General features: G+C 46.9%; 1 protein-coding gene across 5 annotated transcripts in view; it reads right to left on the bottom strand.

Annotated features, from left to right (window-relative positions):
• The window catches only part of UBE4B (ubiquitination factor E4B), a 147,188-nt gene extending 133,176 nt beyond the window's left edge, over positions 1-14,012 (bottom strand). For all 5 annotated transcript variants that reach the window (XM_031669297.1, XM_031669298.1, XM_031669318.1 and 2 more), the window contains exon 1: positions 13,275-14,012. In XM_031669297.1, the coding sequence (XP_031525157.1) occupies positions 13,275-13,298 (24 nt within the window). In that variant the 5' untranslated portion in view covers positions 13,299-14,012. The remainder of the gene's footprint in view (positions 1-13,274) is intronic.

The raw sequence follows: 14,012 nt of genomic DNA, 5'->3' as shown, positions 1-14,012 counted from the left end.
TTGAAAAAGCCCACTCCTTCAATATCCAACAGGAAGCAAGCTGGAGAAACTGTTTAACCCTACAAAGAGGAGAGCCTCCAACGTCCACTTCAGACCTGACCCCAGAGGAAAAGAAACACAGAAAAACTCTCCGGAGAGGAAAGTCAGAGGCTACAGAGGGCCAGGCACAAGGGAGCTCCTCCAAGACACCAGAATCAAGGTTGCCAGAAAGGCGAGGTCAGAACCTCACGGTACTCCCAGGGCAGGAAGCGCTCACAGCTCAGCCTGGCAGGAGCTGACAATGGCTATGGACCAGCACAGGGTATTACTCCCCATTCTTCCCTTTTCCAAACAGGAGTTTCTACTTCCATTATCCTAACCTCTCCACCATGGTACGGGGCACAGCAGCGCCCCTGATAACTTTGTTTTAAACTAAAGATTCCTGGAACATACATCACCCAGGGATTCTGGACTCTGAAGTTGATCTGGGGTTGTCTCCCTTGGGAGAAGGGTTTGGAAAGAAAGGCATAGACTGTTCTCCCTTTCTGATGTGGGAGAACGTACAGCTGAACACATGGCCGCCCAAGAAAAACCATGCTTCTCAGCCTTCCCGGCAAGTAGCTGTGGCCATGTGACTTGGGTTCCGGCCAGTGAGAGGTAAACAGGAGTGATCTGTGCAACTTTCAAGCTGTGCCATGAAGAGGCACATGACCTCCCCTCCCTTCTCTGGCCAGAATGCAGACATACAAGGGCCAAAAGATGGAAGCCATATGGTAGGAAAGTTGGTATAAGACAGAAGGCACTTGGGCTCCTAATGAGCACAGAGCTGCCATACCAGCCCGGCCTCCTACCCAGACTTCTATTTAGAGAGAAATAAATATCTATCTGGCTTCAGCAGCTGCCACTTCATGTCTCTCTGTTACCACAATCAACTCGATGATAACCTAACTCATCCCGGCACCTTCCACTCCACTCTTTCACACCCCACGCGCAACCCACTACCCAATCCTATCGGCTCTACCCACAAAATGTATCTGACCATCTAGTGTTTGGCCCCTTCTCCCCCTCTCGGCCACTAACCCCAGTGGGTGGCCCTCACATCATCTCTCACTGGGACTCTCTCCATGGCCGCCTTTCTCTCCGCTTTTGCTCTTTCCTCCTTATCTATTCTCCTCACAGCAGCCAGAATGCCCAGGAGGGCACAGATTTCTGTCTGTTTTGTCCACTGGTGTATCCTCATGGTCTAGAACAATGCTGGACACAGACCATATTTCATCAAATATGTCAGACTGTAAACTGCACCATTATTTTTCACCACCAAGAAAAAAAAAAATATGGCCGGGCGCGGTGGCTCAAGCCTGTAATCCCAGCACTTTGGGAGGCCGAGATGGGATCGCGAGTCAGAGGTCAGAGATATCCTAGCTAACACGGTGACCCGTCTCTACAAAATACAAAAAGAAATAGCGGAGGCGTGGTGAGCGCCTGTAGTCCCAACTCGGGAGGCTGAGGCAGGTCGTGAACCGGAGGCTGAGGAGCTTGTGAGCTGAGATCCGGCCACTGCACTCCGCCTGGGCTGCAAAGGCGAACTCCGTCTCAAAAAAAAAAAAAAAAAAAAGAAAAAAAAAAAATATATGGCACATTAAACTACAACAAAATGCCTGAACAACAGACAAGGACAGAGTTGTCACCAGTTACACCAGGCTCTCAAAGCTTTGAAATTTCTTTCTGAGGAATGTGGAGTGTCTCTGACCTAAGGCTGCATTGTCTGAGTGTGAAATGCAATCCTCCTATGTTCAGTTATACAATGTGACATGGCTTCACACACTTATGGAATTCTGCCTCTCTGAAGTTCCCTAATGCGGGAGTCCCCAACCCCTGGGCCACAGACCAGTACCAAGCGAGCAAGCGAGTGAGGGAGAGAAGCTTCATCCCTATTTACAGCCACTCCCCATCATTCGCATTACTACCGGAGCTCCACCACCTCCTGCAAGATCAGCAGTGGCATCAGATTCTGATGGAAGCGTGAACCCTACACTGAGCTCTGCACGCGAGGGATCGACACTGCGCACTCCTTATGAGAATCTAATGCCTGAGGATCTGCCATTTTCTCCCATCACCCCTAGATGGACGGTCTAGTTGCAGGAAAGCAAGGTCAGGGTTCCCACTGATTCTACATTATGGTGGGTTGTGTAATTATTTCATTCTATATTACAATATAATAATAATAGAAATAAAGCACACAGGCTGGGCACAGTGGCTCATGCCTGTAATTCCAGCACTCTGGGAGGCTGAGGTGGGTGGACTGCTTGAGCTCAGGAGTTCAACACCAGCCTGGCCAACATAGTAAAACTCTATTTCTACCAAAAATACAAAAAATGAGCTGGGCAGGATGGCGTGCACCTATGGTCCCAACTACTCAGGAGGCTGAGGTGGGAGCATCGCTTGAGCCCAGGAGGCAGAGCTGTAGTGAGCTGAGACCACACTACTGTACTCTAGCCTGGGTGACAGAGTGAGACAGGTGGGCGGTGGGTGGATGGAAGGAAGGAACGAAGGAAGGAAGGAAGGAAGGAAGGAAGGAAGGAAGGAAGGAAGGAAGGAAAGAAGGAAGGAGCACAACAAATATAATGTGCTTGAATCATCTCAAAATCATCCCTTCCCCTCCCCATACCACTGCCCATGGAAAAACTATCTTCCACGAAACCAGTCCCTGGTGCCAAAAAGGTTGCGGACTGCTGCCCTAATTCACTTGATGGTGTTTGGCAATTAAATATGGAATTGGGTCAGGCGCGGTGGTTGACGCCTGTAATCCTAGCACTTTGGGAGGCTGAGGCAGGCCGATCACTTGAGTTAAGGAGTTCAAGATCAGCTTGGCCAACAAGAGTAAAACCCCGCCTCTGCTAAAAACACAAAAATTAGCCGGGCGTGGTGGCACACGCCTATACTCCCAGCTACTCGGGAGGCTGAGACACGAGAATCACTTGAAGGCAGGAGGTGGAAGTTGCAGTGAGTCGAGATCCTGCCCCTGCACTCCAGCCTGAGTAACAGAGCAAGGCTCTGTCTCAAAAAAAAAAAAAAAAAGAAAGAAAGAAAGAAACATGGAATTGTGGTCACTACCCCAACAACAAACATTTTCTTTACAAACATCAAATAGACACCCCACCTCCGGTTTCCATTCCTCTCTGCATACAAAGTAACATTTGCTTTCACTGCTAAATCTAAGTGTAATTTTTTGGAAGGCATTTAAAATGGCAACTAAATTTAACACTGTAGCACTCAACTGAAGGGGTGATTACACAAACAGGTATAACCAGGTTCACACCTCAACAGGAAATGACAGCTATGTCACAACTGCCACCTGGCCTACAGTGATTGCACCATCTATTTATAAGAAGCATCTCAGTCGGGTGCGTTGGATCACACCTGTAATCCCAACACTTTGGGAGGCCGAGGTGGGCGGATCACGAGGTCAGGAGATCGAGACCATCCTGGCTAACACGGTGAAATCCCGTCTCTACTAAAACTACAATAAAAATTAGCCGGGCATGGTGGTGGGCACCTGTAGTCCCAGCTACTCGGGAGGCTGAGGCAGGAAAATGGCATGAACCTGGGAGGCAGAGCTTGCAGTGAGCTGAGATTGCACCCCTGCACTCCAGCCTGGGCGACAGAGCGAGACTCCGTCTCACAAAAAAAAAAAAAAAAAAAAAAAAAGCAGCATTTCAATATTAAAGATATTAAAATGTGATGAAAACAAGGGGGAAGAGAGTACATGTCAGAAATGATTGAAAAACAGTTATGAGAACTCAGTAAGTTTTTACTGAAAGTTGGCCAGGCGCAGTGGCTCACACCTGTAATCCCGGCACTTTGGGAGGCCGAGGTCGGCAGATCACCTGAGGTCAGGAGGTTGAGACCAGCCTGGTCAACATGGTAAAACTCCAACTCTACTAAGAATACAAAATTAGCCGGGCATGGTGGTGCATGCCTGTAATCCCAGCTACTTGGGAGGCTGAGACAGGAGAATTGCTTGAACCCGGGAGGCAGAGGTTGCAGTGAGCTGACACTGAACCACTGCAGTCCAGCCTGAGTGGCAGAGTAAGACTCTATCTCAAAAAAATTTTTTAAAAAAAAGGAGGAATGACTTTACCTTCTGCCATTGTGCCCCTTGCACAGCAGGCTCTAATCATGCCTGGCCTCCTTGCTATTCCTGGAACAGCTCAAGAACGCGTTTACCTCAAGGCCTTCTGTAGCTGCTGCTCCCTGTACCTGGGAACATTCTTCCCTGAGCAAGCTCCCAGCCATCCCTGAAATTCTTTCCAAGGCCACCTCCTAAAAGTGCACACATTATACATAAATGATTGCTGTCTATCCCTTTAGGCCAGAGAAATACTCTGTAACAATACTCCGTCCCTAAGTATTTCTCTTCACAGCACTTCTCATCAAATGACACCGTACGTGAACATGTTTGTTTGTTTGTTTGTTTTTGAGACACAGTCTTGCTCTGTCGCCCAGGGTGGAGTGCAGTGGTGTGATCTCGAATCACTGTAACCCCTGCCTCCCGGGTTCAAGCTATTCTCCTGCCTCAGCCTCCTGAGTTCCTAGGATTACAGGTGTGCACCACCATGCCTGGCTAATTTTTGTATTTTTTAGTAGAGACAGGGTTTCACCACGCTGCTCAGGCTGGTCTCGAACTCCTGACCTCGTGATCCACCCACCTCAGCCTCCCAAAGTGCTGGGATCACAGGCGTGAGCCACCGCGCCCCGCCATGTTTGCTTTTTATCCCTCTCCTCCCACTAGAATGAAGCTCCACACAGCAGCCTTTGTCTATTATCAGGGATGCAGCTAGTAAACTGTAAGTGCTGTTGAATGAACCGTTTACAGGAAGACATTTCCACTGGATACTACAAGTGCCTTGTAAGAAAATGCACTTTGCACAAAGAAGTATTTCTGCCTTTTTTCCCTACAAGAGCTGGGAGCTGTTTGACGAGCTCCACTCTCAGCAATAACAAATGGGGAATGAAAGTCCACTGGAGAGCTGGGCCTGGCAGCAGGCGCCTGTAATCCCAGATCCTCGGGGGGCTGATGAAGGAGAATCGCTTGAACCCAGGGGTTAGAGGTTGTAACGAGCCGAGATGATGCCACTGCACTCCAGCATCATGCCTGTAATCCCACAACTTTGGGAGGCTGAGGTGGGTGGATCATTTGAGGTCAGGAGTTCGAGACCAGCCTGACCAACATGGTGAAACCCCTCTCCTAAAAATACAAAAATTAGCCAGGCAGTAGTGGCATGCGCCTGTAACCCCAGCTACTTGGGAGGCTGAGGCAGGAGAATCGCTTGAACCCAGGAGGTGGAGGTTGTGGTGAGAGATTGTGCCACTACACTCCAGCATGGGGACAGAGCGATACTCTGTCTCAAAAAAAAAAAAAAAAGAAAGTCCACTGGGGCTTCCACTTCCTATCTCAGAAGGGACAGTAAGAATGCTATAAATGTGGCTGGGCACAGTGGCTCACTCCTGTAATCCCAGCACATTGGGAGGCCGAAGTGGGGGGATCACCTGAAGTCAGAAGTTCGAGACCAGCCTGGCCAACATGGTGAAACCCCATCTCTACTAAAAATACAAAAATTAGTTGGGCATGCTGGTGGGAGCCTGTAATCCCAGCTACTTGGGAGGCTGAGGCAGAAGAATCGCTTGAACCCAGGAGGTGGAGGCTGCAGTGAGCCGAGATCACACCATTTCACTCAAGCCTGAGTGACAAGAGCGAAACTCCATCTCAAAAAAAAAAAAAAAAAAAGAAAGAATGCCAAAAATGTTACAGTTGGCTGAGGTTAGTTTTTTTTTAGAGGTAGTAAATAGATAGAAAACTCTGGAGTCAGACTCTGGATTAGAATCCAGGTTCTACCACTTACTAGTTGTGTGCCCTTCAATAAATTAATTTCTATTAGCCTCCATTTTCTTATCTGTAAAACAGGGGATAAGAATGCCAACCTTGAGAAGCAAGTTAAGTGTGTAGCACATATTAAGAGCTAATATCCTTATTATCATTCTCTGTCTCTTGTCTACAGTGAACAAAAAGAGAGGAGAAGGGGCCTAGCAGGCTATATCCCACTGTCCTCCCAGGCTTGAGAAAGAGCCCTGGTTATAAAGTGAACGGTAGCAACTACCTACTGAGGAAAAAAGGGACCTCAGGTCCTCAGGCCTGTTACAAGTAAAGAAATAGTCAAAGAAGTGGGGATGTTAGGCCGGGGACGGTGGCTCATGCCTGTAATCCCAGCACTTAGGGTGGCTGAGGCGGGCAGATCACCTAAGGTCGAGAGTTTGAGACCGCCCAAGCCAACAAGGAGAAACCCTGTTTCTACTAAAAATACAAAAAAATTAGCCAGGCAAGGTAGTGCATGCCTGTAATCCCAGCTACTCCAGAGGCTGAGGCAGGAGAATCGCTTGAACCTAGCAGGTAGAGGTTGTGGTGAGCTGAGATCACACCATTGCACTCCAGCCTGGGCAACAAGAGTGAAATTCCATATCAAAAAAAAAAAAAAAGAGGCCGAGGTGCAGTGCGGCTCAAACCTGTAATCCCAGCATTTTACTTGGGAGCTTTGAAGCCGGGCAGATCATGAAGATCAGGAGATGTCATCCTGAGCTATGGGAGTGAAACCATCTCTACTAAAAACACAAAATTAGCAGGTGGTGGCGGAAGCCTGTAGTCCCAGCTACTCGGGGAGGCTGAAAGAGGCAGGAGGAAGATAAGTAAACCGGAGGCCGGGCTGCTTGTGAGCAGTCAGCATGCACTCAACCTGGGAGGCGTCATGAGACTCGCCTCAAAAAAAAAAAAAGAAAAAAAAAGAAAAAAGAAACACTATCTGGCCGAGGCTGGTGGCTCACGCCATCCCAGCACTTTGGGGAGCGAGGCGGGCAGGCCTGAGTCAGGAGATCCGAGACCATCCCTGGCTAACACGAGGGTGAGAGCCCTCTCTACAAAGCCCTGCTTAGCGAGGAGGTGGCAGAAGCATGCCTTAGTCCTTTCGGGAGGCTGAGGCAAGATGGGGCTCCCAGGCCGAGGAGCTTACAGTGAGCGAGATCAAGCCACTGCACTCAGCCACCGGGCAGGCAGACTCCGTCTCAAAAAAAAAAAAAAAAAGAAAAAAAAGAAAAAGAAACATCTGCTTTCTCCAAAATCTGCTGCTTCTCCAGAATTCCTTATTCAACCCCTATCTATCCTTCTCCATAGCTAGAAACCAAGGTGTCATTTCTCCATCTCTCCTCCCCTCCCCTCTTCACAGCTAACTGATCATCAAAACTGGGTTAACCACAGTCCTTGGTATTTTTGGTGTCCGTCTGCTCCCCTCCATTCCCACAGGCAATGCCTTAGTTCCCCTGGACTCCACTGCCTCACTCCTATACAGCAACAACAGCCTCCTAATATATCTTGCAGTCTGCAGCCACCTTCTTCCAAACTACCCTTTACTCCCTTGCCACCCATCTTTCTCACCTCTTAAAATCCCTAAAAGGCATTTTACAGAGAAAGTTGAAACTCGGCTGAGTGCAGTGGCTCACGCCTGTAACCCCAGCACTTTGGCAGACAGAGGCAGGCAGATCACTTGAGGTCAGGAGTTTGAAACCAGCCTAGTCAACATGGTGAAACCCCATCTTTACTAAAAATACAAAAAAAAAAAAAAAAATAGCAGGGCATGGTGGCATGCACCTGTAATCCCAGCTACCTGGGAGGCTGAGGCAGGAGAATCACTTGAACTCGGGAAGCAGAGGCTGCAGTGAGCCAAGATCATGCCACTTCACTCCAGCCTGGGCAACAGAGCGAGATACCGTCCCAAAGAACAACAACAAAAAAGGAAGTTCAAAGTTCTAAATGTTTCTGACAGCCCTCCGAGATCAGGTACCTGCCTCACACCCGAGGTAAAACCCATCTCTCCAGTCACACTACTTGGTGCTGTTTCTTGAGCTCCCCCATTTCAGAGACAGCTCCCAGGGCAACTGCTTCTCAACATAAGTATCACTTTTTCTTGAAAGTCTTCACTAAGACCGTGCCCCTCCAAAGGTCCCTTCTCATGTTTCTTAAGTGAGTTGCGCATATCTCCACAATAACACCTGGCACTATTTTATAACTGTTGGATTCCTATCTATCTCCTCCACTCCAATTTAATTATAATTTCTTTTTTGTTCGTTTTTCTGTGTGTGTGTGTGTTTAGATGGAGTCTTGCTCTGCCTCCCAGGCTGGAGTGCACTGGCACAATCTCGACTCACTGCAACTTCCGCCTCCTGAGTTTAAGCAATTCTCCTACCACAGCCTCCCGAGTAGCTGGGACCACAGGTGCGCACCACCACACCCAGCTGTATTTTAGCAAAAAAATACAAAAAAAATACAAATTTTTGTATTTTTAGTAGAGACGGGGTTTCACCGTGTTGGCCAGGATGGTCTTGATCTCCTGACCTCGTGATCCGCCCACCTCGGCCTCTCAAAGTGTTGGGATTACAGGCGTGAGCCGACACGCCTGGCCCCAACTCCCAAATTTTTAACCCAACAGGCATTTAAAAAAAAAAAAAAATGGGAGTGGGAGGACCAGTACCAAATGCCCTGATCACATCATGAATGCATTCATGCAAAACAACACTTCTACAGAAAATCTATGTATATCAAAGCAGACTGGGTCAGTGTTATGCAGGATACTGATACAGAAGCTGTGGTGAATTTATGTCAGTTGTTGAGCAATAAAATAAAAAGGCTTTCGAGTCAAGAGCACTGGTTTTGAATTCCAACCCCATCACTTCTAAGCCAGCTCACTATGCAGAAGTTACTTAACCTAAATCCCAGTTTGCTGACTTGTAAAATTAGGAAAATAGTACCTGCTCGTTTATAATGTTTTCTCTAATGAGACAGAGCTATCAAGTGCCTGGCACAGAACCGGCTCCTAAGGCTGTCATTCAATGTCAATTTTCTTCTACTTATGGAACACTGCTAAAAAGTCAAAGGTCACATATTCTGCATTTGGGAAGGAATACTTTCTAAAATCTTTATTATTATTATTTTTTTTTGAGACAGAGTTTCGCTCTCGTTACCCAGGCAGGAGTGCAATGGCGCGATCTCAGCCCACTACAACCTCCACCTCCCAGATTCAAGCAATTCTCCTGCCTTAGCCTCCTGAGTAACTGGGATTACAGTCATGTGCCACCACGCCCAGCTAATTTTGTATTTTTAGCAGAGACTGGGTTTCTCCATGTTGGACAGGCTGTTCTCGAACTCCCGACCTCAGGTGATCCAGCCGCCTCAGCCTCCCAAAGTGCTGGGATTACAGGCGTGAGCCACTGCACCGGGTCAACACTTCCTAAAATCTTGACCACACACTGAATCCCAGCCAACAACCATCTTGCAGATGAACTAAGTCACAAAGAAGACTTAGGAGGGGGCCGGGCGCGGTGGCTCAAGCCTGTAATCCCACCACTTTGGGAGGCCGAGACGGGCGGATCACGAGGTCAGGAGATCGAGACCATCCTGGCCGACACGGTGAAACCCCGTCTCTACTAAAAAAATACAGAAAACTAGCCGGGCGAGGTGGCGGGCGCCTGTAGTCCCAGCTACTCGGGAGACTGAGGCAGGAGAATGGCGTGAACCCGGGAGGTGGAGCCTGCAGTGAGCTGAGATCCGGCCACTGCATTCCAGCCTGGGCGGCAGAGCGAGACTCCGTCTCAAAAAAAAAAAAAAAAAAAAAAAAGAAGACTTAGGAGGGAAAAATCACTTCAATGCAATCTCATTACCACTGTTGAAAAACAGTTTAAAAACCCTACTTGGCTGGGCACAGTGGCTTATGCCTGTAATCTCAGCACTTTGGGAGGCCGAGGGGGGCGGATCACTTGAGCCCAGGAGTTTGAGACCAGCCTGGGCAACATGGTGAAACCCCATCTCTCGAAAAAAATTCAAAAAGTAGCCGGGTGTGGTGGCATGAGTCTGTAGTCCCAGCTTGGGAGGCTGAGGTGGGAGGATCACTTGAACCTAAGAGAGACTGCAGTGAGCCAAGATTGTGCCACTGCATTCCAGACTGGGCAACAGAGCCAGACCCCTGTCTCAAAAACAAACACACCATCTACGCACAGCACCACCTTGAGATACGAGAAACAACACATGAGTAGGTTATAGAATTAACATAATGTAAATAATGATGCCTCGGAATGTAGGTTCCTGAAGAGAATGAACTTAGTCACGGCTCTGCAATGAACCTATAGGCAGTGAACTACAGGGCAATGAACTCACAATAATACACTATATAAACAACAAACAACAGTGAAGTTAAAGCACTCTACTGAAAAGCACAAGACTGCCGGGCGCAGTGGCTCATGCCTGTAATCTCAGCACTTTGGGAGGCCGAGGCAGGCCGATCACCTGAGGTCGGGAGTTCAAGACCAGCCTGACCAACATGAGAAACCCCATCTCTACTGAAAATACAAAATTAGCCAGGCATGGTGGCGCATGCCTGCAATTCCAGCTACTAGAGAGACTGAGGAAGGAAAATCGTTTGAACCCAGGAGGCAGAGGTTGCAGTGAGCCAAGATCGCACCATTGCACTCCAGCCTGGGCAATAAGAGCAAAACTCTGTCTCTCTCTCTCTCACACACACACACACACACACACACACACACACACAGAATTCTAGGTGATCTGAGAGGGACCAAAAAGTGCACATAATGTAAAAGTTCCTAAAGCTACCAGTCTGGTTATATCAGCCTTTGTTTTTCACGGACTGTGTAATCATACATTTTCATTTTATTAAAATATGAAACTCTGCCTTACCTAATTTCCTAAAGTAGATTAAAAGATCACTGCTTTGCCTGTTTTAACCCTGAAATATAAACTTGAAGTTTCATTAATATAAGTGTATTATTTTGTCATCAAATCAATGTCACCTACCATATCTGACACAAGTTTCCAACTACAGAGTAACAATACAAAGGCAAAAGCTTTGGAAATGTCTCAAGAGAATTGCTTACCTAACCTCAAAAATTTTTAATTGAATTTTTAAAAAATAACTTCAAAGATATTTTTTCCAAAAAACTATTCGTCTGGCTCCCACTTTGGGAGGCTGAAGTGGGAGGATCGCTTGAGGTCAGGAGTTTAGACCATCTCGGGCAACACGGCAAGACACCTGTCTTTACAAAAAACAATAAAAATTTTTAAAATTAAAAACAAAGAATTATTATTTGTTCCAGGTTCTGCTGAGAGTAAAATTAGCAGTTATTGAATCAGCTTTTTGTGTTCAGGACAACTAATTTGTTGAAGATAATTTTACATTGATCCTGTATTAGTGAATTTAATTTTTCTCATTTGTTTGAATATTCTGCTAACCTTGAAAAAAAGTTTCTTCTATTTCTTCCACAAAGGTTTCATGTGTTCCTTATATGGTCACAAAAAAAGTTACACCTTCCTCAAGGACTGAGCAAAGTGAAGAGACACATTTTAGATTATATAGTATATTCACTGGTCTGTAACGCCTCACTGGTTTGAAAAAAATTTCTTGGTGAAAACTCAAGTGTGCAAAGCCTCTAAATAGATCATCAAAAAAAAAAGTAATTTCTGGGAGTAAAGTACTACTAAAAAACAGTATCTCTGGCCCATCGCGGTGGCTGACACCTGTAATCCCAGCACTTTGGGAGGCCGAGGCAGACGGATCACGAGGTCAGGAGATCGAGACCATCCTGGCTAACACGGTGAAACCCCGTCTCTACTAAAAATACAAAAAAATACAAAAAATTAGCCTGGCGTGGTGGCGGGCGCCTGTAGTCCCAGCTACTCGGGAGGCTGAGGCAGGAGAACGGTGTAAACCTGGGAGGCGGAGCTTGCAGTGAGCCGAGATGGCGCCACTGCACTCCAGCCTGGGCGACAGCAAGACTGAGTCTCAAACAAACAAAAAACAAAAAACAGCATCTCTGCTTTAAGAGAAATTACTCACTAGAATTAACATTAATGAAAAACGGGGAAGGGTGGAGAAACTTAAACCACATAAAACAAAGTGATTCTTAGGAGATCTCTTGATATTTCCTACCGAATAAAAGAAACTGTGTAATATTCTCTTAAGATTACATTTCTGATGTATTTATAAAAACACAAAGTCAGTAACGCAGAATGGGCAATCCTGATTTTCCAAACCAAGTATCCAAGTATCACAACCAACAAAATCATTTGCTTCCTTTCCTACCTGACCCTTAACACACCACTGCCATGTCCTACACCTGGAGAATTTCAGTCCCTAAGTAAACACACTAAATACTCTGTAGCCAAAACTGGAGCATGGAAATCTTGTAGTACAATCAACCTGATGGATGACTGCTTTCCTAATACTGTAGGGAAGTTTATATGATGAACCAGTGGAAGAAATGTGGAGGTAGGCTGAAGAGGGTATGGCCAGCAGGGGTCCTGAAAGGGAAGCTCCCAATTTGTAAAAAGGAAGGAAAAAGGCAGTAGAAGCGTAGGAAATTCCTTGTACCCTGATTGCCACTGCTTTTTTTTTTTTTTTTTTACAACAATCTAACTTATTAAACAATCTTTAAAACATCAAGAAATAGATCGTATAACTCCTTCAAGAAATGAGAACAGAAGAGAGTTTACAAATTCATTTGCTACCACTTGCTTCCTGTTCAGTCTCTGCTACAGCAAAACACAAGTTTGAAAGATTCAAGAAGTAGAAAAAGATAGAATGTAAGAGAAGAATGCCAGAAGTCATTAGTGGTCTTATATTAAGTCACTAGAATACAACTGGAATTCTCTAAACTGTTGAGAAGATATATATTTTGTTAAATATCAAAGAATCTGTCTGTAAACCATCCCTCAAGCAAAAAGATATGTTTAATCAGCTTATACAGTTAAATAACCACACATATTTGGAATTTCAAATGCTTTCTTTAAAAATATTCACCCACCATACATTCTCATTCCATCCAAAATCGTGCTTTAAATTCCTGACGACACACAACACACTTTAACTTGATGTAAATCTAGCCGTTCTACTTTGCATACCCTGAAGAAAAGAATAAACACCTCAAGATGCTCTCTCCTCTTTTTCAGACCCTAAAAGAACACTCGGAAAGAAGCAAATGGAGTTCAGAATGAAGAAATAAGGCAAAAGAATAAAGGAGAATAAAACCAGAGACCCTATGGGGAGTCATGTTATTCTTGGAAAATATCATCTCCGTTCCTTCTCCAAGCCCAAAGGCCAGACAGCACTGGCGCAATATCATCCCTGTCCAAAGCGCTAACGAGTTGCCAACTAATCCCTCAAGGTGTCCCCCAACCTCCTCACCTCATCAGCGCTCAGCTCCTCCATCGCTTTCCTCTTAATGGTGAAAGGCGTTAGGGAGAGATCCTTCTGTTCTCGCGACCACGGCGGGAGGAAGGAGAGTGGAAGGTGTCTATCAGGCTGTCTGGTCCCCCGAATGGGGGAGGTTTCAGAATTGCATAGTCAGAGGTTAAAAAATAAGAACACAAGAGGCACTGAACTGCCTTGGCTTCGGTCACTCCAATCGCCCCAGAGACTACTACAGCCGCTTGTTCCCTGAGCAGCCTCCTCTGGCCGCCACTGCTGCTGCTACAGGGTTATCTTAAGGCGCCACTTACTACCCTCTGCTTCCCAGGTTACCCAGACTAGGCAGCGCGGTCTCCAGCTCGTCTCGTGCCCCGAGCCTGCTGTGTCTTCGTGATAGTGGCGCGGTAGCTGCGTTCCTACAGCAGATCCTGCTCTCCTTCCTACCCTTTGCCTCTGGCGGGAACTGGTCCACTGCAGAGTGGATACCCCGAGGTAAGGCGACCCCACAGCCGTCCTGGCAGAGCCCAGCACTGTAAGGGAAGCCCCTCCCCTCCCAAAGCAGGCCGGCCACGCCCCGCCTCCACGCCGGAGCCCGGGTAGGGGGGAGGGGGAGGATGGGACGCGCGTAGCTCTCGCTGGAAGAGTAAATCCTCCTACCCCCCCACCCCTACTCTTTCCCCCTCGCCCCACCAAGTATTATTCATCAAAACAACAGGGCGGCCATCTTTGAAAGGG

The sequence above is a fragment of the Papio anubis genome, chromosome 1 (genome assembly GCF_008728515.1).
Source record: "Papio anubis isolate 15944 chromosome 1, Panubis1.0, whole genome shotgun sequence".
Lineage (NCBI taxonomy): Eukaryota > Metazoa > Chordata > Mammalia > Primates > Cercopithecidae > Papio > Papio anubis.
This window is presented reverse-complemented; position numbering and strand designations above follow the sequence as displayed.